Here is a 27,500-nt window from a genome sequence, read left to right on the forward strand (position 1 = left end):
TTTCTACTGTAAAAAAAAAAAAAAAAATCGAAAAAATTTACAAAATACCATAAATGTTACTTTCACTCGCATTTGTTTTCATTTCAAACCAAAACAGAGTGTGCAGTGTGTTCCCAGGGTCAACACAATCTCTTATGACGTTAACTGAAAATTCAAAAAGATACTTCCCTTAAGTTAACAGTTTGAAATTGATCTACTGTATTATCAACCCTGGATTTTCGGAAATGGCCAATGCCAATATGTGTCAAAATGCCTAATATGGTTTCCTGTCACAAAGACATGAACAAAAATGCTAATTGTATATAAACCCAGTAGGGCTCTGAGGTCTGCGTACGCAGCTTAATTATAATAACACAGAGTACAAATCAAGCACGGTGAAGCTGCATGTCGTTGTAATTCATTCAAATGAAGACACTGCCAACGGAACTGGAATGAATCCCAGGTGGAAATGCTTTTCAATCCAGTTTCAAAATCATGTTCCTCACCCTAGCCCACCCTCCATATGTACGTATGATTAACGCAGCCTTTGTGATCCCGACTCGACGTTGGCTCGGCAGGAAAAGTGACGGGATGAAAGCTGGCTCGCACCATGTCGCAGGCCTGGCCTCCAAATTGCGCCAAATCCATCTTGGCTAAAATATGACGAATAAATTGTGCTATAATTATCGAAAATTGGGGCATTTTGATAACAGCTCACCAAAGACCTTTTATTAAGACAGCTGGTAATGTTTTGAATTCCCCCCCCCCCAAAAAAAGCAAGCTAATAATACCAGGCGTCCATAAAGTCTCATTGTAATTCAACGTTTTTATTAAAGAAGCAAATGTGAAAATAATTACAAAAGGAGCATTGGCATTTTTTTCACCTGCATTTAAAACGTATTATATACATACATGAAAGAAAGTCCTCAAATTTTCTATGTTAGCTGCAGCATACTTTCTTCAAATGTGACAATAGCGTTTTTGATTTTTTTTGGCATCAGATCATTGAGCTCCCATATTTTTGTTCGCTACGCACGTCCTCATCATTGATTCAGTGAACAAGGTGGCCAGAGAATCGGCCCGTCTCCTGCAAACACTGGTCTGCAAATATTTGCATGAGGAATTTCAAAACTTTTGTGAGATAAAAACTTTGATAACCACTGACCATGTGGAAAATCAGTTTGCGAACCTTATATTGCATTGTTAAATATTAAACGGGTTTGTGGACATGAATATGAACAGGATCGCTAGCACTTAAGCTAATGCTAAATATGACACGGATGGACCTAGCCCTGCTATTGATCAAGATGTTAAAATGTTGAAAATTCCTGACATCAGTGTTTCTCAGATTGTGGGGCTGGCCCCCCTGGTCAGGGGGAGACATCCAATTTATTCATATTTTTCTTATTACTATCCAAAATAGTAAAAGATAAACGTCAGTAATAATCATAAAACATTTGAAGTATTCCATTTATTTAATAAAATCAACTCATTTTTACACTTTACAACATCACCTCGCGGGGCGGATTAAACCTGTTTGCGGGCCAGAACCGGCCCGCGGGCTGTATGTTTGACACCCCAGGTGTAGCCAAACGTTTAACCTGTGTAAATACTGTAAAAAAAAAAAAAAAAAAAAAGAAATAAAGAACAGTAGTTAACAGTTGTTGAAAGTGTTTCTGTATTGCTTTTTCCTTGTGTCAATGTTAAAAACAACACAGTACAGTTTTATGCATACTAATACAGTTTTTATTTATAATACTCTTATTTATAGTCGGCATGGCAAATGGGGATGCACGAAATGTTTTCTCTTTCCTATATAATTGAAAGCACTGCCTTCAATTAACTTAACTTAACTTGACTGCCTTCCTGTGTGGTGTTTGCTTGTTCTCCCCGAACAATACTGTATAATATATATATATATATATATATATATTAGGACTTTCAAAGATCAAAGTTGAAGCGCCTTTTCCAGAAGTAGTCTTCTGCTTTTTTTGTGGGTGCAAAGTCATCAGTTAAGTCATTAAATGTGCAAGTGCTGTAAAATGTCATAATTGATACTTACGATTGCCAAGCCACTTAAGTGCTCTCGTGCAATCGATGAGCAGAGGCTAAGTCGTAATCAGCTTCATCCCAGATTTTGAAACGTTTTACGATTCGGGGAGAAGAGCTGGAACAGGTGTTTGAGTGTGGAGGAGCGCAGATGGACGCCCACCTGTTTTTCTAAACGCTTTTCAAATCATTTAGAGTATAGCAGGTAGGTGCGGATTTTTGGAAATGACTTGAAAGATTCTAATGATGAATTCTCACTTACGCTAAGACATTCTGGTGCGACTTCCTCGCGCAAACAGAAAACAACATTTTCGGAGCAAGCTGGCAAAATAATTGGTCCGCCACTAAATCCGCCGTCTCATCTGTATGAGTGCTCTGTTATTTGGAAACTCACCTTGATCATAAAGGAGGCATCTGCCATTCATTCGGTCTCATCCAATTAGGCGGAAGAAATCAACTAGCTTGAAAAACGATGAAATCACCACCCTCGATGCCGGCGAATTTTATATCACTATGCAGGTCTCCTGATAAGGGAACAGATTGTAAACAAATAATTCTACAATTACTGTAAGTTTGTACTTAGTATCCGTGCGTATCACAGGCGTGAGCTTGATAAGGTCGGAAAATGCGGAATATCGTCCAGTGTATAGAACGTCCTCAAGCCTTACATTGTGACAGATGTGGGCGCGGTGACTGATCGCCTCTCCCGTTGGGTTTATTTGTACGAGGTTATGTGTCAATGTTGTGCCGCGGACCTCCCGGTGGGCGGCGATACGCTCGGAATCCCAGAGCGCCCTCCTTTGAGTCCGCGTGAAAATTCTCAGCTCCGCTTCCGCTATTGTCTGCGGCCTCTGCGCATTACCGCCGTTGTTTGTCCAGGAATAGAGTTTCGAATGTTCAGAATTCTTCAGACCCCACCCCCCCACCCACCCACTTCCTCCACCATCTTTACAATTGCAGCCATCAGCTTCACAACATAAATTCTGATTGTAATTAGGGCAATTTTCTCACAGGGTTGCAAGCTGCACTTGATTGCGCATCTGAAAAGTCATTGCAGGTCACACGCTTTTCAAGATGTTGACCTTATTGCTCTTCTGCATATATATCCATTAGCATAGTGTTGCTTTCAGGGACTTGACCTAATGCAGTCATTTTCTAATAGGGCTAGAGTAGCCCCAGAGGGATGTCAAGGCGATTCAGAGATTCAAACAAGGTTTTTGTTGTGCAATATTTGGACCATTTTGGACTCATGTTCTTCCACATCATTCTCACGGTATTTTAGCAGAGGGATGGCAAACTCCTGGAAGTGTGCTGTTGAAATTTCAGCTCCCTAGTGTCTTCTTTCAATGCTTCCCCTATGATGGGAAAGTAAGATTTTCAAATTAAGAGCAAATTCATTGTAATTAATTCACTTCTTGTGTAAAAGGGGCAATTCGAGTTACACGTAGATGGACATTGACACAATTTTCTTTCACTTTTTAGACTTTAGAAAAATCTAACCCTTTTTAGAATCTTTAAGGTGTTCTCTTATTGCTTCGTTTTAAGTTTTACAATATTTATACCCGGCAATTATTTTAGTTTATGATATATGTTATTTGAATTGAGATTTATTTGTTTTGCGATTTTCTTTCCAAATGATACTCACTACATTCTACTATATTATGGTTAACATATTTTGAAGTACTCTGTTATTTTAATCACATTTGTGTTATGCCTCTTTTTTAAAAAATATATTTTTTGTAACTTTCTAGAATGCGAATTCTCAAATGAGAGCACAAGCACCCCATGGGGGTTTGTAAGATTTAATAATGTTTTTGCAGGGATCAGCAAATTTAATGTCCTGCTTTTTTAATACTGTAACAGGAAGTTCATTTTTCTTTGCAAATTAAGTAGAAACATGAAGTAACTCATCGTGCTTGTGTGAGTGACCTCTTTTGCCAAACATTTTGTCGAAAGGCTTTGTCATTAATGACAATAAATAAATAAATAAAATACACGAAGAAATACCACTTCAAATGTAATTAGTTGTGAAATTTAATAAATAAGACACAAATGTCACTTAACTCTGTTAAGGTGTTTTAATCTGGTTACGGTGTACTTTGCTGAAAAAAAACGTTGACAACCATTGGCCCAATGAGTGACATCAGATGTTAGAATTGAAGGCGCTTTGGACTGACTGGGAATCAAGCCACTTGTGTTCACGCCCACAGTTTTGCAAACGCCCATTTCTTCCAGCACATCTACAAAAATACCAACAGAAAACACCAGTGATCCAAATAGTTGGATCATGCTAAGTGCCAAACTGGTACCGAGCACAAGAATGTTGAGTGTTTGCACACGGCCCCACGTCAATAAACTAAGAAAAAAAAACATACAATCCAAGTCAAATTTGTTGGTGCCTATCTGTTAAATAATCTTCACTAAAAACTCTCAAATAGTTATTAGCGTGTAAAAGTCTGGCAAAAGGCAAAAGTAACGTTATCGTTACCTGTTAACAGTTAAAGGATTTTTTTTACTTCTTAATGAGACCCCAGTCCTCTTGTTCTACTTGTGATGTGCAGCTGTGACCAAGATTTTTTTTTTTTTGCATATTCCATACCACAAAGCCTTGATAGTCTTGGGAATTCACTGTAACCCACAAAAATTCACGACACCCCGCGCCGGATGCTGCAGTCCAGCCCCAGAACATAACCAAGCCTCCTCCATGTTTCACATTTGGTCCACTGGATTTTTTTCTCTTCTTAAACATAGAGCTGGCGTGACTCAGGTTTTGCCTCATCCTGCCAGAAGAAACGTGGTCGTCTCTCATTATACATTCTTGCCAGTTCACTTTCAAGTCGTTTTAGTTCCCATTGTGTTTTTCTTTCCCTTTTGTGTTTGGCGCAACAGTTGTGCTGGCATGTAAACAGCACATAGTTGAATGCACTCTTCTGATCTCAGGATAGCAAAACAGTGGTGAAGTGTGTCCCGGCTGCATGTTTAACTCTTTCATTACCCATTTCAAAAAAGTTCCCACTTGCATGGATCAGGTTACAGCCCCCGGAATTTTTTTTGTCCCATCCGTATTTTATAATAATAATGACCATATAAACGTGCCTGGGAAGTGAGAATGATCACCAAAATGTCTATAATACTTAGTAATCAGAGTAATCTATAGTGACACATATATAGCACATATTATCAGTATATTTTGGCAGGACTAAATTATTCATTCACAAGAAATCGTAAAAGGCAATCTACCTTGTTGACAGTCGGAGCAGCACTGGCTTGTTGTGTCTGGAAAAGTTGCTAAATGCCACTAGAGTCTCTAGATAGTTGTGTAATGAACCGCTCGGATGCCATTTCACGTTTTGGCCATGATTCATATACCCACTCCGATTTTTTTTTTTTTTTTTAAAGCTGTGCATTGTCCTAACTGGAGTGAAAGGGTTAAGGCATCAGGGATCAACTTTAAACCCCTTGCTTTTTGCAATAGTGATGGATCGACTGGCAGATGCGAAAGGCATCTATTTAATAGGTCACCATGTACAAAGAAAAAAACACGGATGTCACATCTGGAAAAGACCATCTTAAATTGTTCCCTAGCTCAGTGGTTCTCAAATTGGGGGCACGTGAAGGCACCTCAGGGAGTACATGAGATTTTAACAAGGTTCCTGCAGATAGAAGCAAATCTCTTTTTATTGCTAATGCCAGTTTGCTTTTCAAATTAAGAGCAAATTAACTGGAGCATACAAAACTATACTTGTGTGCCTTTGTTTTGTTGCCTTTTAAGGTTACTGTATAAATTTCATTGAAAACATCATCGAAACAATAAATTGTAGATTGCCCTGCGTATCATAAAGTTGTGTTGCAAAATGAAAGAACCACAGACTTAGCCAGGCGACCAAAAAGGAGTGAGCACGTCGATTAGATTTACACTACATGGTTCGAGCGGAACTGTTAAGATTCTTGCCATGGTCGCGGAAATATAACGACAACATAATGGAATTCGTCCGTATCATCAGATCAAAATCACACTTCCTCCAAATGTCTGATAGTAAATCTTATTCACTTTGACTGCTAATGCCGGCAGATAAGCAGAATAATGGCTGCTAGTGAAGTCATGTGAAAGTTACGTTTAAATCAAAAAGTCAGCCCAGGCCAGCTAAATTTAAAGCTTGATATTTGTATTCTCAATCCATCTTTTTTTCTTTTTTTTTCGTGCTGCTGATCCTTCCTTGGTTGGAAGCTGGAAGCTGCTGCCTATTCCAGCTGATTTACAGAGTCTTATAGGATATGCATCGTGTGAAAATAAGAGGTCAAAGAATGTCCGATATCTATATATATTAAATCAGAGTCAGACCCTTAGACCTTTGGTGTAAATCCATCTTTGAATCTTCCCTTCGACTGACCTGAATGACGCATGTGCTTGGGGTCAATGGCGAGCGTCACCCAGGTGATTCTTGCATTTATACCCTTGGTGAAGGTTAGATGTCCTTGACTGGACCAGTTGGATCTTTCGGCCAGTTTTTAGAGGGCAGAAGCACCCTCTAAATCTTCTTAGGCCTCCGAAGCGATATCGGCGGTATCATTTCTAATGTATTAGGGTTAGAATAAATGTCCGACATAAAATGACCCTAAATTTATTTTAAGTAAATATAAACCTAATTTGTATTTTTTTATCATAAATATGACCATAAATACAGGTTGTGTAGAGTAAATCAATCATATAACTGAATTACAAATATATTTTTCAATATAAACCGTTAATTAGATGCAAACGAGTATGATTATCACTAAAACATTTGCAAATGCTAACGTGTGCGAAATAACCAAATAAAAATGCTAACATTTACCAAATACCTAACACAAATGAAAATGCTCACGAGCGAAACACCTTCAAGGTAACACTAAATAACTCGCTGAACGTAAAAACTAACATTAGCTTGAAGGTTATCCACAGTCACAATTTGGACCAATAAATGACTAATTTTGCCCATATTTGCATAAATGACAACCCAAACAAGGCACAAATCTGTAACTTAAAAGAAAAACTAAATCCGTTCCAAAACACAAATTACTCGATGGACGCCCTGCAGTCAGGACACAGACCCCACTTTGAGAACTACCGGAATAGAAAACGTTATTTCCTGCAAATCCGGTCCATGATTTCCCTGTGACCGTACATATGGGTATGAATGAAAAGAAAGGGAAATTTCAACTATTACAAGGGCGCAAGAAAAGGATTAAAAACCAATTTCACCAAGTGGTCCCATCCTATTCTCGTTTACCCATATGGCAACGTAAAATGGATGTCCCTGACTTTTCACTCCAGCCGCAACATTATTTCTTGTCCTTTTAGCAAAACAGGGTAATTCAAAGCAGGAAAAACTGAAAAAAAAACTTGAAGGATGAAGGTTTGTCAAGGATTTCACAGAAGTCATTTGCCGACTGTCGAGCAGTATTACGCAACTCCATATGGATATGAATATGAAACATTTCAGTCAAAGTGCATCACTCATGTTGGACGTATTACTTGAAACTTTATTTCGGAAAAAGTAATTACTAGAAAGCGGAGCGAGCTAGGAGATAAAAGCAAATTAGCCTGTCCAGACAGCCACTTTGATATTACTTTGGTTATTGATTTATAACAGGATTTTTTTTTTCTTCAATCATTTAGGCGTATGCGCAAGAAAACCGAATCCCCGCGGCTTCAAAAGTATTTGGAAACAAACGGTTATTGTGCTGTGAACCGAAATGTCATTAAATGGCATATTTGCACGGAGTCATGACATCGCCATTTCCCAATTTGCCACGTTAAAAACATAACAGCGTCCTTTGATGCCGCCACCTACTAGCAGCTGCTGCTTGCAGATTTTTTGATGAGATGTCCCTTGATGTACAGCTGTCATACAAAATCAAAATAAGCTTCTTTTGTCAAGAATATATACAGACCGCGATATGCTGCAATGTTCTCAAGGATTCCGCTCGCCCTGCGAATTGATCCCGCCTATTCTAGGTCTTCTTTAATGTATTCGTGACGAGAATACGTTTCTTTTGTCTAGACGGCGCATGATGTTGTAAAAAAAAAAATCAGCCGCCGTCCTGACTGACTGTGGCATTAAATGTTTTTGATGTAGCGGTCCGAGGAAGATATAAGTAGCTTGTTTTATGCAATGCGGTGCGTGATATGCCACGCGATGAGATAGTTGCACTTAGTGCAGCCGCGAGTCAAGGCGGTGCAGCAAATGTTTTGTGGAGGATCAATTCTGACCGCTTGGGACACTTATATATATATATATATATATATATATATATATATATATATGCAGCATGCAGTGCAGTAAATGAATGTGTGTGATTTGTAGATAAAATATCATTCTAATATTGTGCTTTTTTTCTACTCTAAATTATAGGTGTCAAAGTCCAGTCCTCGAGGGTCGGTATCCTGCATGTTTTCCAATTTTCTCCCCATAACACACTTGATTCAAATGATTAGCTTACTAGAAAGCTCTGCAGGAGCTTGAAAATGATCCTGATCGTTTGAATCGGGTGTGCTGGAGAGAAAATTGAAAAACAGGCAGGATACCGGCCCTCGAGGACTGGAATTTGACAACTATGCTCTAAATGTAGCGGTGTTTCAATCGCCAGTCATTTTTCGGTTTGGCCGATGAATAAAAGTGGCCCGCTATCATTTGATAAAGAGACGAGACACAAATTCCACGAGTTAAGATAACTCACAAGATTGAGTCCACGAGAATGAAACGAGATGAGATTCGGCATTATCTAAAATAATGCTCCGTTTTCAAAGTTTTCTTTTTATTGAGCACACCAATTTATTGTGGGAAAGTAACATAAACAGGGGTTATTTTTGTTACAGGCTCATTTTTTAGCTAAGGCTAAGATATTAAGGTTTAAGAAAATGCTTTCGTGCTTTTTTTTTTTTTTTTGCACTGTTTACAAACGGTCTTTGTCTGAAATGTCAAAACGGGGGAGCGTGAACATTCGAAACACAGAAGACCAAATAACACATTTCTGCTTAAAGGGACAGTGTGTAAGATTTAGACTGTTTTTCATTCAAAAGGAATAAATTAAATGATTGTAAATTTCAAAAACTTGCAAATTAATGTGTTCTTAATGACCACCAGTGTGTTTTAAATATAATCATAAGTCTAGTTATCATGAAATTATATTACATGGGGGGGGGGGGGGGGGGGGGCATGTTGTTATAGCTACGGACAATGGTAAATGCAGCACCCCTGCTGTCTGTAATGAAAAACGTTCTAATTCTTACATAGCTATCCGTTTAATAATGACTGGCCACATTTGGATTTTTATGATTTAGGCAGCTCTTTTTAAGACACATTTTGACTTAGCATGTTCAAAAGTGATCAGTAGCAACTGGAACCGTGTCAGGATCTCAGCATCAAAGTGTGCGGCTCCGTTAAGTCAATTAAACTGCCTCTGAAAAGTAATCAGCCTGCTGTCGGGGGCATTCGAGCCCTGCTAGCTAGTGGCTAATTTATGCTAAATGCTGGCAGCAGGCGGTGTACAATTAAATGTCAGCGTAATTCATTTCATTCAATTGAATTCATTTGGAAAGTAATTTCAGAACAACGTCATGTTGTTTGTATGGGCACTCGCAGTGAGCGGCTCCATTTTGGAGTGGCGAAACAATAAAATAGATCTTGTGTTGTGAAGGGACAACACATCTCACTTTTAATCTTGCAATCTTTTCATCTTGCTTTTTACAAAAACTGTTCCTTCCCTAATTAGGGTAATTTTATTAAATTTCCTTCCTTTTCCCTCACTGATGAAATTATATTCCAATTATTTGTCCTGTGTGCATAAAATCCCATAAAATCCCTAGAAATCATTAATTTTGTTTAAAAAAAAAAATCTCCATTTTGGGTTTTACAACGAATATCAAGAAAACAAGTCATCATGTCTTATTCTGTTTTTTTTTTTTTCAACACATTGACACCATTTATTTATTGATATATTTTTGGTCACGTTTTTGCCCTTATATTGTCCTGGGGGGGGCTGAATAAATATATAAAAACTACAAATAAATGAGTAATTGAAAGAAAAATTAATGAGTAATTGAAAGAAAAAATTAAAAACAAAAAAAAACATTCATAAATTATTTAATTATCACTCCTTCAAAAACATTTAGGAAAAAAATTGCCTTTTTTTATACAAACCCTTTACTTTTTTTTTTTTTCAAATGTACTTTTTTGCCCTTATATTGTCCTGGGCAAACTAAATAAATGAAACCTTCATATATATATATATATATATATATATATATATATATATATATATATATATATATATATATATATATATATATATATATATATATATGGATAGGACTGATGCCCCTGAAGAATTTGAGTGGCTGAAAGAAAAAAAAAATGTTGATCAATAACTCTGTTATTACGCCTTTAAAAGGAAAAGAAAAGAAAAATAAATGCGCTTTTTTTACTTGCTACTCAGTCAGTGTTTCACAGGAGTATGTAATCCCCTCAATGTGCATTTGCTAATCCTTGACGATACCTGTCACGTTTTACCTAATCAGGTCGGCGCTGGAAACAAAGAACAAGGAAAGCAAGAAGACTAATTGATACGGTCCTCGAACGCGCCATGTTTGTAACCGCGCCTTCTTCGGGTCCTCAAGATGTGCGCGCTTGTTTTCCCTAAGACCTTTGCCATGCGATTTGCCCTCATTCCCGGAAGGCATCATGGGAATTATTGTACATGTTATGTATGTTAGCCCCCCCCCCCCCCCCCCCTCCGCAGGACCGCTCGGGGGCCGAAAGATGCCACATACATTACGCGCAAATGAATGCCATATTGAAGGTCACCGCAGTCTTACATGTGGCATAAGGGGAAAATCGTGTTTGCGTTGAATATAAAAATGAAGTTTGTAATTCTGGTTTTAATACGTGTGTCTTTCAAGCCAGCTCTTCCGCTGGCTCTTATTAGATGAGGACGGAGTTACCTAATTATTCAATATTTTCTACACACGCTAATTTTGTTGATTTTGAAATTTCCCCCCATCGCTCGCGCTCGTTGCCAGCTTTAATTAATGGTGCCTCAGAGAGCACTTCAATCAATGCCACGGTCTTCAATTTTTCATTAAGCAGCTTCCAAACCGGTTGTGCCATCACGCGTTTGCGACTTAAGTTTTTTTTTTTTTAATTTTGAAATTGTCAGGTTGTGCTGAGGACAGTGGCTACTTAACGCCTGATTGCACTCACCTTGTAGTGAGTCAGTTCCACACGAAATGAACGCAAATGAAAGCGTATTTATTCCAGAAACATAAAGGGACATTTTTCCACAATTTAAAACCGTTTCGATGCGTGCTAACGCTAATCTGTTTTTCCAACTCTGCGGCTTTGCTTAATTTTTGGATTGGGCGCAGGAATATTTCTGTAGCAATAATAACATTAAATATAGATATGTTGCTAGCATAAGAAATAATAATAGAATAATAGAAGTACCCTCTAAATTAGCATTTAGCATTTAGCTTTTTTTTCACTCCTGCGAAATATTTTTTTGCAAAGCCCACTGTCATTAGTCACTCACAAATAAGGTCATTATCAATGAAAATGTTTACTTTATTTTTACAGGGGTTTGTGCAGGTTACAGCTTATTCTGAATCTGAAACAAAGTGTAGAGTGAATCAAAATGCCTGAAAAAAAAAATCTTTTTCAAACCATAAATAATTTTGGCCGATAAGTAGGTTAGTCAAGTATTATTGTAAAAAGCCAGATTCTCCCTCAGAGTAGAATGGTCCTTTTCCTGTGCCGCCACTCGTTACCTGTCAAGTTAATGATTAATCTTTGTGAACCCATCTCTACTATCGTCCAAAAAGTTGAATATTTTTCGGTGGATACATATTTATTCATAATCATTTCTTTTTGAGGACAGGTTTGACATTTTATGTTGACTATTTTTCAGCGGAAAAATATTTATTTATATTTTTTTCCCCTTAAAAACAGGTCTGACACTTTTGGTTGATTTTTTTTTGGGGGGGCACTAATATTTATTAATAATTTTATCCTTGTAAACAGGTCTCTACTGCAATCCCAAAACAGGACACTTTGTGTTGAATACTTTCCATATATATTTCAAAATATTTATTAATAATCAAGACTTCTTCTGTGATCCAAAAGTGGACATTTTAGGTCGATTATTTTTGTGTGGCCCAATGCAAGTGAAGTTTGAAAGGGTCTAAAGTTTAATCAATCATACATGATGAACCCCAAAATTGCATTGCACTGGTACTCGGCTGAAAAGATATTTCATAGGGGTTACATCTCTGAAAAAAGATTGAGAATCACTGCTCTAGCTTACGCACTCATTTTCTGATACGGGGGCCTCATAAACTACGTAGTTGATTGAAAATATTCCGGCTCGCAATAAGTGGCCCATATATTAACACACACACGGCTCCAGCAAGTGTGTTAAAGCACGAGGAAGTGCTGATGGTATCCGAAGGAGAAAGATGGAACCAGTTCCCTTCCGCATCTCCCGCAGGCACTTCATTACGACGTTGACACCGAGATCAAGAGCAGGTTCTGCAAATGAAGTCTTTTTTTTTTTTTTTTTCCTTCGCTCTCGTACTAGCAAACCGAAACGCGTTAAAGCGGCGCGGAGGCTCACTCGAACCGAGGCGGGCCGAGAACAACGTTTCCCGCGGCCCGGCAGGTACAATTCATCATTCATTCATGAGATCTTTTTTCTTTTATGAAACAATTACCCCGGGAGAGCTTTCAGGTATGGTCAAGCGACGTTTTTTTTTTCCAAGCGGCTGTGTGTATTTTGGTGAACGTCTCATTGAAAAATGCATGAGCCCATTAGGGAAATTCCTACCGTCCATCTTGATAAATATTGGAGTGCCCCACATTCTCTGACCTCACGGATCTGGCAAGCAGGTCAAGGCGATTGAAAAGTAATTAGGTTGACCTGCCTATTTGACATGGATATTCAAATAAAAATGGGAGAAAGCGATTCAATCAGAAAATAAGCACAGGCGGCCTTGCTGGGAATTTAATGATATTTCATACAAGAGGGTGACATGAGTATTAAACACACTTGGAAATTAACTCGGCACGAAAACCGTTGCGATAAATGGACAGCTGCCAACTGCCGTTTGATTGTTTTTCACTTTTGTGCAGCTCTTGTTCCACATCATCTGTGAGCCTAAGGCTGCAGGATTAAGTAATGATCACGATTATTTTTGAATTCTTCATCATGATTACTGTATTTATCACGTTTGGTCAAACATGACTATTTATTGCCCTTTTTTGAAACGAGCAGTATATAAACAAGGCTTCGAGGGTTGATACTTACAAATGACAATAATAAACCAAAATAAATAATAATTATGGCGAAAACACACAGGGCAACACAGCTAACTTGCTGACTGCAAACCAATGAAAAATGAAGCCTACGTACAACCAAGCGCAGTACTGTATTTACTTTTAAGCAAATTGAATCAATTAGCAGTCAAAATGTCATTTTCGGTCATTTCAAACCGAACTTATTGCGTATCAGATATTTAAAAATGATTCTCAATTGACAGCTAGAACAGTTTATATTAGGAATCAGGTGATAAACTGAACACCATTTCACACTGGTAAATAATATACTAGGGTGAGAAAAGCAGAGGCTTTTGTCATGCAAAAATATAGGAAACATTGCCCCCTAGTGGTAGGATGACAAAGTGCTTGATTCGACGTGTAGGTTTACGGCTTTTTAACTGTTAATATCGGCGAGGATCGGCTTAATTGAAATTCAATTAATTGTGCACATAAGCAATATAGAAATCGGATGGGAAGAAGTATTTTTTTTTTTTCTTTTCTAAGATATCTTTCTTACAAAACCAAATTCTAACACACAACATTTACATCCCAAGCTCCAGAAGCAGTAGTACTTGCCTCAGGTTCATTTCCCCATCTTATCACCGTGAGTCAATATCTGCAGGTGAAGAGCCCCGCATCTAAATTGTTATTTACGCATCACATCCCCACTTCCTGTCACGCTGAGGCCGATCCCTCCAGCACATCCTTAGCGACTCCTTAAGGACAAATTGCTTCTATGAAGCGCGATGGAGCAGTGTGCAAGCTTTTCAGTCACAGACTATTTGCAGCGCGGTGTCCGAAGAATGGATTATGGAATACAACATGAAATATTACCATTAGGGACAAATTAGCTGACGTTCAAACTCCACACAGAAATGCCTCATCGGACCTCAGAATTTGGAGGCGGATGTGCTAACCGCGCATTGTAATAAAAGATATTGGTTAATTTTTTTTATTACGATGAAAAAAACATTGGGTGGTTCAAAACCTGGGAACAAAATGGATCAATTATGCGTCTTGGAAATGTAACAAAACACTATAAAGTAATGATGGGAAAATGAAGCCTCATGTGATACTTTGTAGCTGTCTAGATGATACGTGCTTTGAAGATCCAGCGTAAATGTAATACATTTCCATTGCATTAGCCTTTCTCTTCAAACCACCATCTAGAAGAGTCAAAAAATAGCACAAGTGGCTTATAAACTTCATTTTCCCATCAGTACTATCAAGCAGTGGTTCTCAAAGTGGGGTCTGCGGTCCCCCGGTGGTTCGTGGCCTGACTGCAGGGGGTCCGTGAAATAATTTGGCTTATTAATAAAAAATATATATTTTTGTGAACTTAATTATATGTTAAATTAAATATTGCATGTATTCATGACTCTTCAATTAAGCAATCAATTCAACCAGTATATTTTTAAAACGTAATAAAGTTGTTATTTATCAAATAGACCCACGTAATCCATCATCAAAGAGCTTGATTAATTAGTCGCAAACTCTTTAGAAGAAATTGACCCACCTTGTTGTGAGGAGGAGTGCAATTTGCAAGTTTTATTTTGTGCACTTCAATGTGGCTGAAAAATAACAGATTTAATTCTTTTCAAATTTAATATGTTGCTAAATAAAAAGGGCACATGTTTAGCATAAATGATTTTTTTTTCGCAAACAATTGCAATGGGGGTCCTGGAACAAAATTGTCGAAATATTCTTTTTACTTGACCAAAGACTGCAATGGAAACGCTGCCGTAGTTGCTGTTCCTACTGATCACTTTTTAAAAAAACTAAGCTTGAGCTAACGCGCTAAATCGGTATTATACATAAGTACAGAAAAAAAAGGAGCGTTTAGGTGCATATTTGCATTTCTTCACGGGTGTTTACTGTGCACCGGATTTTACGGTATTTACAAGCACAAGTTGTAAGCGCGCCGTACCGAATTGAACCGTAGCGCTTGGTGGAAATGAAGCCACCCAGCACTGCACACAGCGTGTAACGGTACTTCCCAAAAGCTGGACAGTGGATGTCCTGATCCGGCTCCAATTAAATCTGGCAAATAAAAAGCCTGCCAGGAAAAGTCTTCAAGACACGGAGAAACATTTTTTATTTATCTGTTTTTTGGCGATATCCGACTTTTGATTAGTCCCCCGCGGGCCGAGCCGTCAGCGCGGATTCCATTTTTAAGGTAAATAGCCGCATGAAGCCCGCCTTTTCTGTCCGGATCGCACTTGGCCACATGCAAGATATACAGTACGTGTAGAGAAAAACATACATAAAATATTTACCCCGGTTGCTGTAAAGAACCCCCTATTATGGGAATACAGTCAAATGTTTGTTTTATGTACTTGTTTTGGTCATTTGCCATTCTTTGCACCATAGGCTAACATTGACTTCCTTGTTTTTGGCCTGTATTCAACACGGGTCTCAGGGGGCGTCGGGCTTTCCTGGATATTTTTTTTTTCTCGGTACCGCCGCAAAATAAGGAGCGAAATTATAGCCGGGGCCTAATCTTGTTTTTAATGGCCGGCGGGTTATGCGCGGGGGGAGGGAAATGGCCAACAGGAATCCGTTACTTGAGACGCGCGGCATGGCTCGAAGCGTTTCGGCGGATGAGGTTCCGGGATATTATGAAGCGTGTGAGTCAGTGCCACTCCTCTTCAACGCTGCAATTTACATTTGACGATAAAAACCGCAAGCCGCAAAAAAGACTGCTTGTCCTTTGGAAAGGCTCGCGAGACCGCATTCTGACTTAAAGCGCCGTTTAGACCCTAATTATACCCTCCGTCGCTCGCCAGACTCAAGCCGAGTCCCAGATGGAAACAATGTGTGCGCACCAGGCCGCTGCGACTTGGAAGGCTTTGTCAAATTAAAAAGCGAGGAGGACAGTTCCGATGTTATATAAGTGATTTAATGCAACAAAGTACGGGTCAAGCTTGGGGATTTTTAATGATTATGCAACAAACAGTCATGTTATTATAATGGACCTGCTGACGGTGTAGTCATGCACGAGATCACAGTAATAATGTAAATTTAGTCCCGGTCGAGTGATTACGCATATATATATGTGGATTATGAAGATTATCGCCTATAAATATCAGAAAAGCCACGAGATCTTTTTTTTTCTCTGCGTCTGGATGTAACAAATGGTGTCGTCGTGTCACCATTAACTATAAATGATGCTCGGCAAGACGCTAATCCGCTAAGCTAAAAATAAAACGTGAACGACGATGTTCTCATAAGTGCTGAAAGTATATCAAGCCTGTTTAGAAGGACATATTTATTCTTTTGAAATAATATAGGAAAGTATTACATTAGTCCGTTCCACACTCTACTAAAAAATAAAACTACTTGACGCGTTTACTGCATGTTATAAAATCATACAGAAATTACTTAGGAGGACTCAACCATATCTTGCATTATGATTAATTCTGAGTCTTTTTGGCGTGTGTGTGTGTGACCTGGTCACTAGGGGGCAGTGTAAAAAGTCACGCAGACTCCCAAAAAGAAGACTTGTACAACTACTCTGAGGTGACATTAAGTTGCGGCAATATTTATATATATTTATTTTTGCGTATGATAAAAAATATATGCCAAAAAGGTGTTTTTGGAATAAGCTTTTATTTTTCAAAATACACTTTTATTTCCTTTTCTGACTCTTTTTTTTTTTATTCTTTTTAAAAGTACAAAGCAATGAATTTCACTTGAACTTTTCTTTGCTGTTGTTTTATTTACTCTCTGCCGCTTTCCATCCTTGGTACTTATTTATATCTTTTTCAAACGGTTTTTGAAGTGCCTGTCTAAAGGGGCATCTAAAAATGGTTGCGACCAAATGAAACGATTACTAAAGTAATCAGTTATTTTAGGTACTAAGGTATTCAATTGTAATCAATATTGATTACTTTCATGTATGAGGGAATTAAATACTTTAATACTTAGTTGCCTGCAGTATTTGATTACTTTAGTACTAATTACCTCAAGTCACCAATTTTTTTAGAACTTAATTACCTAAAATAATAGATTACTTTAGTACATACATAAATACCCAAAGTAATTGAGTACTTAATTACTGAAATCTTAATTCCCCATATATATATATATATATATATATATATATATATATATATATATATATATATATATATATATATATATATATATATACTGTCTAAAAAAAAACTAAATATATCTGTGGGAGTGAATAAGTTAAATCTGGTTGCACAGCACTGTGTTTCAAGTCTTTTTATTTATTTATTTTTTTAATTATTCAAATGCTTTGTGCTGGTTAGGGGGAACTTGGCAAAAAAATATTTTTCACAAGGGCACATTAGCAAAAAAAACAGTTGAGAACCTGTTTTTTAGCGCTTATCCTTACTTGCAGGTGACCTGAAGCGTTTTTTATCGTAAGGGAGGAAGCAAAATTTAAGATTTGTAGCCAGAAGCTCCGACGTCTTAACGTTGTAACGGCTCGGTCGCCATGCCAGCGTTTTAAAAACCTATTTCTGACGCAAGAACACTTTTTTTTCCCTATGATTTATGACAGATTGTTGGTTTTGTTTCGATCTGTTTGGTTGTTTTGTTTCATGCCCGCTGATCAAAATGGTTGAGGGGGCGGGTAGGAGGCGCCATTTTTCGCCTCTTATATCCACCGCGGGGAAGTTCAGGAAATGACTTTGGTCAACCGCAAAGTTGCCGGAGAACATTCACGTTTTCAAAACGCGCAGCCGTCCCCAGTCAACGTCCTGGCATTTCCCCCACTTGAGCGCGAGATTAAAATAAAGTCTTATTAGCTGCATTGGGTTTATTTACGAAAATCATTTCGGCGTTCCGCTCCCAAAGCGTCCGACTGCGCTGCCTCCCGTCCAGGATGGCGTGTCTAGCATACAGTAGTAATACTCACAAATCCTAAATCCACTTCTCTCAATATTGGTCTTATGGAGCGCTGCCGTTTAAGTCATCAAGCCACAGTTTGCGCACGCGGAGAAATAGAAACTTGCGGTTTGCTCAAGTGGCGTTTGTATTCTCACGATCGGCTGATGAAAAAACATGTATTTACGCGCCGCGTTTTCATTTTGGCTCGCTGCGAAACGCGCAGAAAGAATGCTGTGTTTTGAAATGAAATTTAGTAAATAAGAATGTGGATGTTTCTCTCTCCCGCCGCCGGCCGTGTTGACTCGCGGTTTGGATGCTCGCCGGCGGAGGAGGAGGACTTTGCAGAAAAGAATCAGGGGCCGCGCTCGTTACCCGGCATCCTCTCTTCCGAACGATACGCCCCAAACTCGGGATTCTCCTCGTCGGGGTAGCGGATTCGGCCAGACTGGATTGTTCTGGTTGACTTTGAATGCGTTTCGCCTTTCACTCGACCGGGCTTTATCGGTCCAGTGCAGCCCTATGCGGGAGAAAAAAAAAAAAAAAAACGCAGAAGGAAAGCCAGGATGCTGCCCTATCGGAAAGACTTACTAGAAATGTAAAGCGTTGGAAAATCATTAGAAGTTTGGCCTAATAATTATATTAAGAGGTGCAAATACTAATCAGGTGTTTCTCAAGCTTTTTGTGAAATATCTTTGCAGCCAAGCACCCCTTAACCAGTGCAAAGCATTTTGGGGTTAAAAAAAAAAAAAAAAACACTTAAATAATGCCATCATTGTCTGATTTATTAAACTTTAGAACCTTTCAAACCTCATTTGTATTGCTCCACGAATTATCAACTTAAAGCATAGGTGTGGAACTCCAGTCCTGGAGGGCCGGCATCCTGCACGTTTTCCGGTTTTCTTTCCCCAACACACCTGATTCAAATAATTAGCTCATTAGCAAGCTCTGCGGGAGCTTCGATATGATCCCAATCATTTGAATCAGGTGTTTTTGAGGGAAAAGGTTCGAAAACATGTAGGATACCGACCCTCGAGGACTGGAGTTCGACACCTGTGACTTAAAGTGTTCGCTTTTGGAAGAAATCTGTTATCAAAATCTAATTACTTAATTATGAATAAGCATTTTTCCACAAAAAATAGTCAATATAAGTGTCAGACCTGTTCTCTAAAAGAAATAATAATAAATCCATCGAAAAATATTCAACATATATCAAGATTTTTTGCCAATTTTCTGATGTTACTGTGGTGGCCCCGAAGTACAAACACAGATAACAAATACAAGTAATCGCAAACAAAACACACACATTACAAAAGCCAAAACACAACGGTGACTCAAACATCACAAAGAAAAAGCAGAAAAGCGAAAAGTAGTGCAAACAGAATACACAAATATATTACAGAAGAAAAAACAAAGCGCTGGAATTGCAAATAATAAACCAAACAAATTAAAAAAAAAAAAAAAAAGTATTTTTCGGACTACAAGTCACACCAATATATAAGCCGTAGCATCAAAAACTAAGCAAAACAATTTTTGTTCCGGGTTAGCCGCACTGGAATATTTACCCTGAAAGATGGTACATGGAAAAAAAAAACCTGCAGATAAGCCGCACTGGACTATAAACTACAGGGCTCAAATCACGAGAAAAAAGTTGCGGCTTATAGTCCGTAAAATACGGTAATCTTTAGCAAAACAACAAAAACGCATTACAAAAGATGAATGGCAACATCGTATCAAAAAACACCAAAGAAAATGATCCACCAACAAAAGAAAAAATACTCTATTGTATTCCATGATTCCCCATCTTTCTACGTGCTTCCGTGATTCGCCCTTCAGCTCTCAGCATGCGCACGTTATTTCTGGAGAAATTGCCCGCGCATGCTGAGAGAAGCGCAAAACGTGGCCGTTCGCGACCGTAAAAAATCGCTGCCTCTGTGAATTGCGGCAATATTTTTTTTCCACCAAGCGTGCGGGACCGTCCGATTCCACGCTATTTATCATATCCGTTGCGCAATTATATCCGAGCGGCGGAAACAAACGCGACAATACATTATATTTGACAGAAATGTATATCATTGCGACAACAGCTTAGCATGCTGCCAAACTCCTTATCCAATTTTCCCGCGATGTCTTTTCACTAGCGTGACATGGCCCACTAAATTCAAAACCTGCACCCAATATCGCAGCGCGGCAGCTGCCGGTTACCTGGAATCAGTCCGTCGCTTAGTCATCGCACGGTAGCTCCGGCGCTGCGAGTCTCGGAGCAGCTGGTCTCCGTAATGAAAATGAACAAAACATCACAGATGAGTCACTTCACATCTGCAGTCCATGCTGGCAGAACTTTAGCCCGAATGAACTTTTCGATAAGACGCGATGACGGGTAACCAACACCGATAGACGTAATTGCCAGAGATGTTTCCTGTTAGCTGCCATATATGACCAGCAAAATGTTTAAAAAACATCTTTGTCATCAGAGCTTCCTGTATTTCTCGTGTGGCTACAGATTTTGCGACTACGTATTAAGTCGTTCAGTGCCATAGACGGGAATTCTCGTCTTTTAAAATAATAATAACAATAATAAGGTCGCACCTAAGACTTGGCAAGATAGATTTTAAATCCACCTATTTAGTCGACTTACCGAACTTGGTCGACTTTTTTCCCCCCGACCCTAACTGAAACGTTCTCAGTTGACGCCTATTTAGTCGACTTACCGAACTTGGTCGACTTTTTTTCTCCCGACCCTAACTGAAACGTTCTCAGTCGACACCTATTTAGTCGACTTACCGAACTTGGTCGACTTTTTTCCCCCCGACCCTAACTGAAACGTTTTCAGTTGACACCCTTTCAGAGCGTTTTCAATGGTAAAAATAACGTGAAGTGGGACTTGTGCGACGATAAAAACAGAACATAGGAGCTCATTTGTTTCTTTTCAAAATTTAACAAAGGAATCAACGCAGCGATGAACCGTCAAATCAGCGCACTTTGTCCTTCGGTCCTCCATTAAGTACGCCGGTCTTTGCCACAGGTGAAAATAGAAAGTGTGTCCCCTGGGCTCTCCTTTGGAATATTCTATATTGACTCACTCGAGCACAGTCAACAGGTAGCATCTATCCTTGTTCGCCTGCGGTTGAATGTTATTGCGCGTGCGGTTATTTACAGCGGGACGCCATGAGTGTCTCCATTGTGCGTAGCGGATTCGGCGGCGGCGGCAGACTGGACATCTTTATTTCCAGGCTGAAAATAGCCAGGATGGCGGTTCCGACTGACGTGTTGTGGTTTTTGTGCGCTTGCCGAGCTTATGGCAGACCGAGCGAAATTAGGCGGCGGCTTTCACGCGCCTCCTGTTGCGTAGGGATCGGCGCGTGGTAAGAAATGAGCAAAAAGTAGATTATTGTAGTTTCTACGGTTAAAGTAGGCATTTGTATCGTTTTAAATATCGTAAAGCCGTTCAAATACAGAATTTGGACAAATAGTGGGAGAATTGTTTACAGACTCAATCAGAGATAGAGAACAAGATTTTTGGGAATTATATTATATATTCGGGGTTATAAACCGTGAGATAAATGTCTAAGAATCGAGAACTAATCGATCCTCAGAATAATTGATTGTGTTTCAATTGAATGAATCTTTTCATTTTCAATTGTCTAAATGCTTCTGACACGTTAAGCAAAGGAGTAACGGAATCATTTCTTCATTCATATTTTTGGATTTTCTGCAGTCAATCTGAACCAATGTCATGTTTACGAATGAAGGTGTGGAAAATAAAACATCAATAAAAAGTCAATAAATGGATTCATCGATTATTAAAATAATCGTTAGTTGCTGTCTTCCTCTTGTCCCACAACATATGCGGATTTTTTTTTTAAATATGTAAACTTTACAGCCTACAGACGTGTGTATCGAGATTAAAAAGGAAAATCGAATTCATTTAAATATGTATATTACTGTATATAACCTGTAGAACAGTTTCTTAGAATTACAGTATTATTCTTAGTGTAATTCCAATGTATTCTCTTCATTTTTTTCATGTTTTTTGTCTTTTTACTTATGTTTGTGCTTATTCACTAATAACTGAAAATGGTGAAGCTTTCTATGGGCTTTGTGAATTATTTGGATGCATTTTTCATGCTTTTAAAATGACCACCAACTGTTAGATTGGGTTAAATGTCCCAAGGCACAGGTGTATTTAAGTTTATCTTTTAATTTATACGACATCAACTTTGGGGGTTAACTGAGGACATGGAGTTCTTTAGTTTTTTTTTTTTTCATGTAAGTTGTTGAAAAACGCCGTTACCTGCTTTTTGCCTCGCAGCCTGCAGAAATCACCTCGGGGCCAAACGCGTTTCCCATCACAATGTAAATTTGAACAGCAGAAGCACCAAGCAAAGAAATTGTTTTCTCTTCACAAGAAATCACCGAGTAATAGGAAAACTCTTAAAAATAATGGGAATAAAACAATAAAGACGCTACCGGCAAAGATGAGAGGCTCGAGTTAAATCTCAAGTGGTCCTGTGTGCGTGTGTGGTGTGTGTGCGTGACTTTGTTTTTGCTGCATGGTGGGGACCAAACAACTTATATTTTGGGGCCCTCTTGCTGACCTCTTTTTGAAAGGTCACATTCATGATGCACGTGAAATTTGAATACTTTCTCCAGTCAATTCTATATTTAATGCTCTGGCGGGTGCAAAACATTTTTCTTTTCAATTTGAAGAGCAAATTACTTGTAACATTGTAACTCCTTTGCAGAAACATTGTTTTGTTTTTCTGGATGCGTATTGTCAGTAGTGACTTTAATTATTACACCTTTAAAGCATTTACAAAATTGGGCAAAGAAATGTAATATGAATAGTTTGCAAAATGTAAATGTAATATGAATAGTTTGCAAAATGTGCGCACAAAGGAAATCACACTGTCTGCATACGTTAGCAGATAGAGCTCAATGAGACAATTTTTGGCTTGTAACTGAACTCAGCATGCTTTGTTTTTCTGTTTGTTTGTTTTTTTCCCTGCAGGCCCATGCAGATGATGTACTCACCAAAGAGGAGCAGATCGCACTGCTGTTCAAAGCCAAGCGCAAATGCGAAGGCCTTGTTAAGTCGAGGCAGGGCAAGCTTCCCGGTGAGTAGCCAAGCCGCTCCGCTTGAAGAAAGCGAGGCCATATTATGCTGTCTGGTGATTATTTTGTCAAAAAAAAAAAAAAAAAACGGAGAGAATGTCCTGCCTGTCAATCTACTCCATTATGGTAAATCAGCCAAATTTTGAGAGAAGGCCTGGCAATGGTTCAAAATAAAATACAGTGATATGCATTCCGGGGAGGCAGAGGAGGCGGAGCCTCACCTATCAATCTTAAAAAGAAGAAACTGTTAGTTATCAAATAAAATACTGTATTTTCCACACTATAAGGCGCACCGGATCATAAGGCGCACCCTCAATTAATGACATAATTTAAAACTTTTTCCATATATAAGACGCACCGGATTATAAGGCACACCCTCAATTAATGACATATAAAACTTTTTCAATCACAACATAGTAATACTCAAAGTAATAAGAAAAATAATTCAAACAATAACTCTATAAACTCTCAATAGCATAATAACTCAATGTCAATATGAGCAACATTGTTCAGCTGTAAACACACAAAAGAAACAGGTCAAGCTTACTTTATCACTTCATTCCCCATCTACGAATCTCAATATTTATCCATATATAAGGCGCACCTGATTATAAGGCGCACCATCCGCTTTTTAAAAAAAAAATGAGGCTTTTAGGTGCGCCTTATAGTGCGTAAAATACGATAAATGTTAATATTTGTCAGCTAGGATGCACATAGTAACCCGATTTCCATTTCAATCCAAAATGTTTTTATTTTTTACTCATTAAACGTGGCAACATTTCCCGATCCAATGCAAACGACGCAATGCTACCAGTCTTAACTCTCTGTATATTGCGGATAAAATGTTTTCAAACACTCCGGTTAGATGTTCCGTTACACGCGTCAGAATTGGTTCGTTCCAGGACGCGTCGACAAATCTTATATTCGCCAACACAATCCGGCGAAGTCGCGCATCGGAGAAATGACACGGCCGGCGAAAAGATAATCATAACTTCGTATCGCGACTTGACCGGAGCCTGCCCGGGTCAATCAAATCAACGGGAATCTTCCGATGAGGACGAGGAGAGTCGGGACTAAATAAGAACGAGCCATCCGCCTCGCCTCTATCTGTCCGTCAAATCTGCACGGACGTAATAAACGCTGAACTTATTTTACCGGCCCACCCGCCACAGAGACCATCCGCCATCACCGAGCGCCTTAATGCGCAATCTTTCAATTTCAGACGATAATTATGCTTGCAATCAATCCAACTTGGTTACTCTTGATTAGCTTTCCAGCGCAGCCGTTTCCTGTGGCTCCGTTGACCCGGAAAAATTCAAACACTCCCGCCAGGCTGAAAGACATGAAGATGTTATGTTGTTGTTTTTTTGGGGACTATGTTGCAGCTAAATGCTTTTATTGGCTAAAATGTTGCTGGCGTTTTAAGATGTAGGAAGCGATAAACAGCCGTGGGCGCATGGAGAGGCGAAAAAGAAGCAGCGTGGCGGCCGTTGGCTGCGCCGCGCTTGGAATCAATATAGCGTATTAATGGAAAGAGGCCATGCTAAAATCTTTTGGATTTACTAAACGCTGATTTCTTGCTCCGCTGTCTCGTTGAAATGGAACAATGTGAAAACATGCGCAGTTGATCTTCTATTCATCCCTCGTAATTAGCTTCAGATAGCTCACGTGCTCTTTTGTTTTTTAAGTTTTGAATTGGACTAGTGCTTGCTTTTTTTCGATTCTATTTTTTTTCTAATTAGAAATGTTGTTGCTTTTTTTTTTTTTTTTAATGCCAGCATCCCTCTCAAAGCAGGCGTTGCAGATTTGCAACAATGAAATGATAATCCGCCTAATCTATTCCTTCTCAAAGGCGGGGGGGCGTAATTGCAATAAAATAAAGATTGGCATCTTTTTTTCAGTCACTTTAATGCATTTGGATTTTTTTTGAGTTTAAGACTAACCCGTCATTTTTATAAACGCTGTAAAAAGTAGTTAACAGGTGTTGAAAGTTATTTCGTATTGCTTTTTTGTCTTAAAACAATAGCTTTAAGAGCAGGATAATAATAATAATAATAATGGATAATAATAATAATAATAATGGATAATAATCTTATTTATAGTTGGCAAGGTGAGCTCTGAGTATGCCACATAGATGTTTTATTTAGATATTTTTTTACGTAGATGTTAAAAAAAAATAGTATTTTAATAAAAAAAAAAAATAATAATTTAAAAAAAAAACTAAATACCAAAAATATCCCACTTCGAGTTGACAACATTTGGTCTGATAATGCTCTTTTTTTTTTTTTTTTAAACATCTGACTATCATAAGGATTTGCTGTTAAATGACGATTTAAAAAAAAAAAAAAAAAAAATTACAACCAAAATCTGATTTATTACCAATCAAATCCAAAAATTCTGATTCGGTATTGGATTTTAACAGCCTAATGGCATTCGCGTATGAGTCACCACTGATTTGTGTGCATCTCTTAATAATTACCCTCTCCGCATAAAGGTTATTTTGCCCTAGAAAAAATGGCAGACTTGGTCTTCTGTATTACATTTTAATGACTATATAATATAATGATTATATTTATTTTTTTTGGTCATTTGTGACTGTGAATGTTTTTTTTGTTGAATTCAGACTTTCTATTGCAAAGCACTTTTCTATCTCATCTCCAGTTCTGCACTGACGCTCAGTTTAAATTCTGCAAGAAATTATATTTTATATACATATTTTTGGCGGACAGCCAAAAAGTTTAGCAACTAAATGCAGCAATGAGCCATGAACTGCTTTTTTTTGCGGTCCGGCCAAGAGGTGATTATTTGTATATTTATGGATGTCTGAGGAACATTGAAATCCAGCAGAAAGCCAACCGCATTGTGGTTTTTCTGTCCACTCGATTGTTTGGAAGGATATTTGGGATTACCGTCGCCAAAGCGCTATTATTTTCTCGCTTGGTTCCAAGTCCACGGCGGTCATAGTGATTGACCGCATGTAAACGAAACGTGCAATTAAAGGTGTTTGCTTCCAGGATATCGGCACAAAAGGTTTTGTTCCTCCGGGTGCGCTGTTTCGCAAGCAATATCTAAGAATCTCCAATGAGATTATGAAAATATGACTGCGGGCGCCAAACGGCTCTCATTATCATAATAACATGTTTGTTCTCCAAGTGTATTTAATAGCCACTGCAACGAGTGCGCGTTTGAGTGTGCATGTGCCAGCGTGTGTGTTGCTCATCTGACCACCAGCCCGTTTAATCCGTCCTGACGGGTCAGTGCGACGGCGAGGCTTAGTGTCACACTTCCGCAGCGCATTTGGACTCTTACCTCATTTATTTGCCAAACAAAACAAGCGGGGTTTTTTTTTTAAAGTTTTATTTCACATCAATGAGTCTGCTAATTTGTTGTGTTTGGACTGTTGTGATCAGTCAGCGAAGGCCTTTTTAAATACTGGGAATGAAAAAATGGCGAGCAGTAAATTCCTTTTCTTTGAGAGCTGTTTTGTGATGCTGCTTTTGTATTTCCCTGATTTATTGATTTTTTTTTTTGAGTCACTTAATACATATTTGGGTCGAATGCTTGTTTATACTGGGCGAAATTCCACTCGGTCGTGGGGAGAAAAGTTGACCAAGTTGGGTAAGTCAACTTCCTTGAAGCTCCGCCTGATTCATGTTTGTGCAACTATTTTCTCCACGGATGTTTCTTGAAGACATACAGTAGTGTTGTAACGACGGTAAGGGAGTAGGACTCCCCTCAAAAGAAATATCACAAGTTTGTGATCATTTCCGATATATATATATATTTTCCGATTTTTTTTTTCTTCAAAACTGAATGTTTCCAAACCTCCGGCCAAAAAGGAGATTTGCCTATGCCTCTGGTTTTGTGTAACCATCTTAAACGGAGATTTGCATCATTCCGTTACTGTTTTTCCTGCCAAAGACGCAGATACCGGTGACATCAGAAGTGGAAGTTCTTTCTGATTGGACAGAATTTGGTGATGACTTGGCATGCTTGTAAGTGAACGAAACCTCACTGTGCTGGATTCGTGTGGACGCGATTTCTTGCTATGTCGGTTTAAATAAGCAAAAAACATGCCCAGTCCGCTCGTCAAGAAGAAGAAGAACAGGAAGTTATTGACTTCATAGAAGCTAACTAGGTTGGTTCACT

General features: G+C 38.6%; 1 protein-coding gene across 1 annotated transcript in view; it reads left to right on the forward strand.

The window, feature by feature from the left end:
• Positions 1-27,500, forward strand: part of pth1r (parathyroid hormone 1 receptor) — a 59,598-nt gene that overhangs the window by 6,874 nt on the left and 25,224 nt on the right. Inside the window, exon 2 of the mRNA XM_088429416.1 lies at positions 23,248-23,353. Within this exon, the coding sequence (XP_088285542.1) occupies positions 23,248-23,353 (106 nt within the window). The remainder of the gene's footprint in view (positions 1-23,247; positions 23,354-27,500) is intronic.

The sequence above is a fragment of the Hippichthys cyanospilos genome, chromosome 12, assembly GCF_059441005.1.
Source record: "Hippichthys cyanospilos isolate Australia breed blue-spotted pipefish chromosome 12, RoL_Hcya_1.0, whole genome shotgun sequence".
NCBI lineage: Eukaryota > Metazoa > Chordata > Actinopteri > Syngnathiformes > Syngnathidae > Hippichthys > Hippichthys cyanospilos.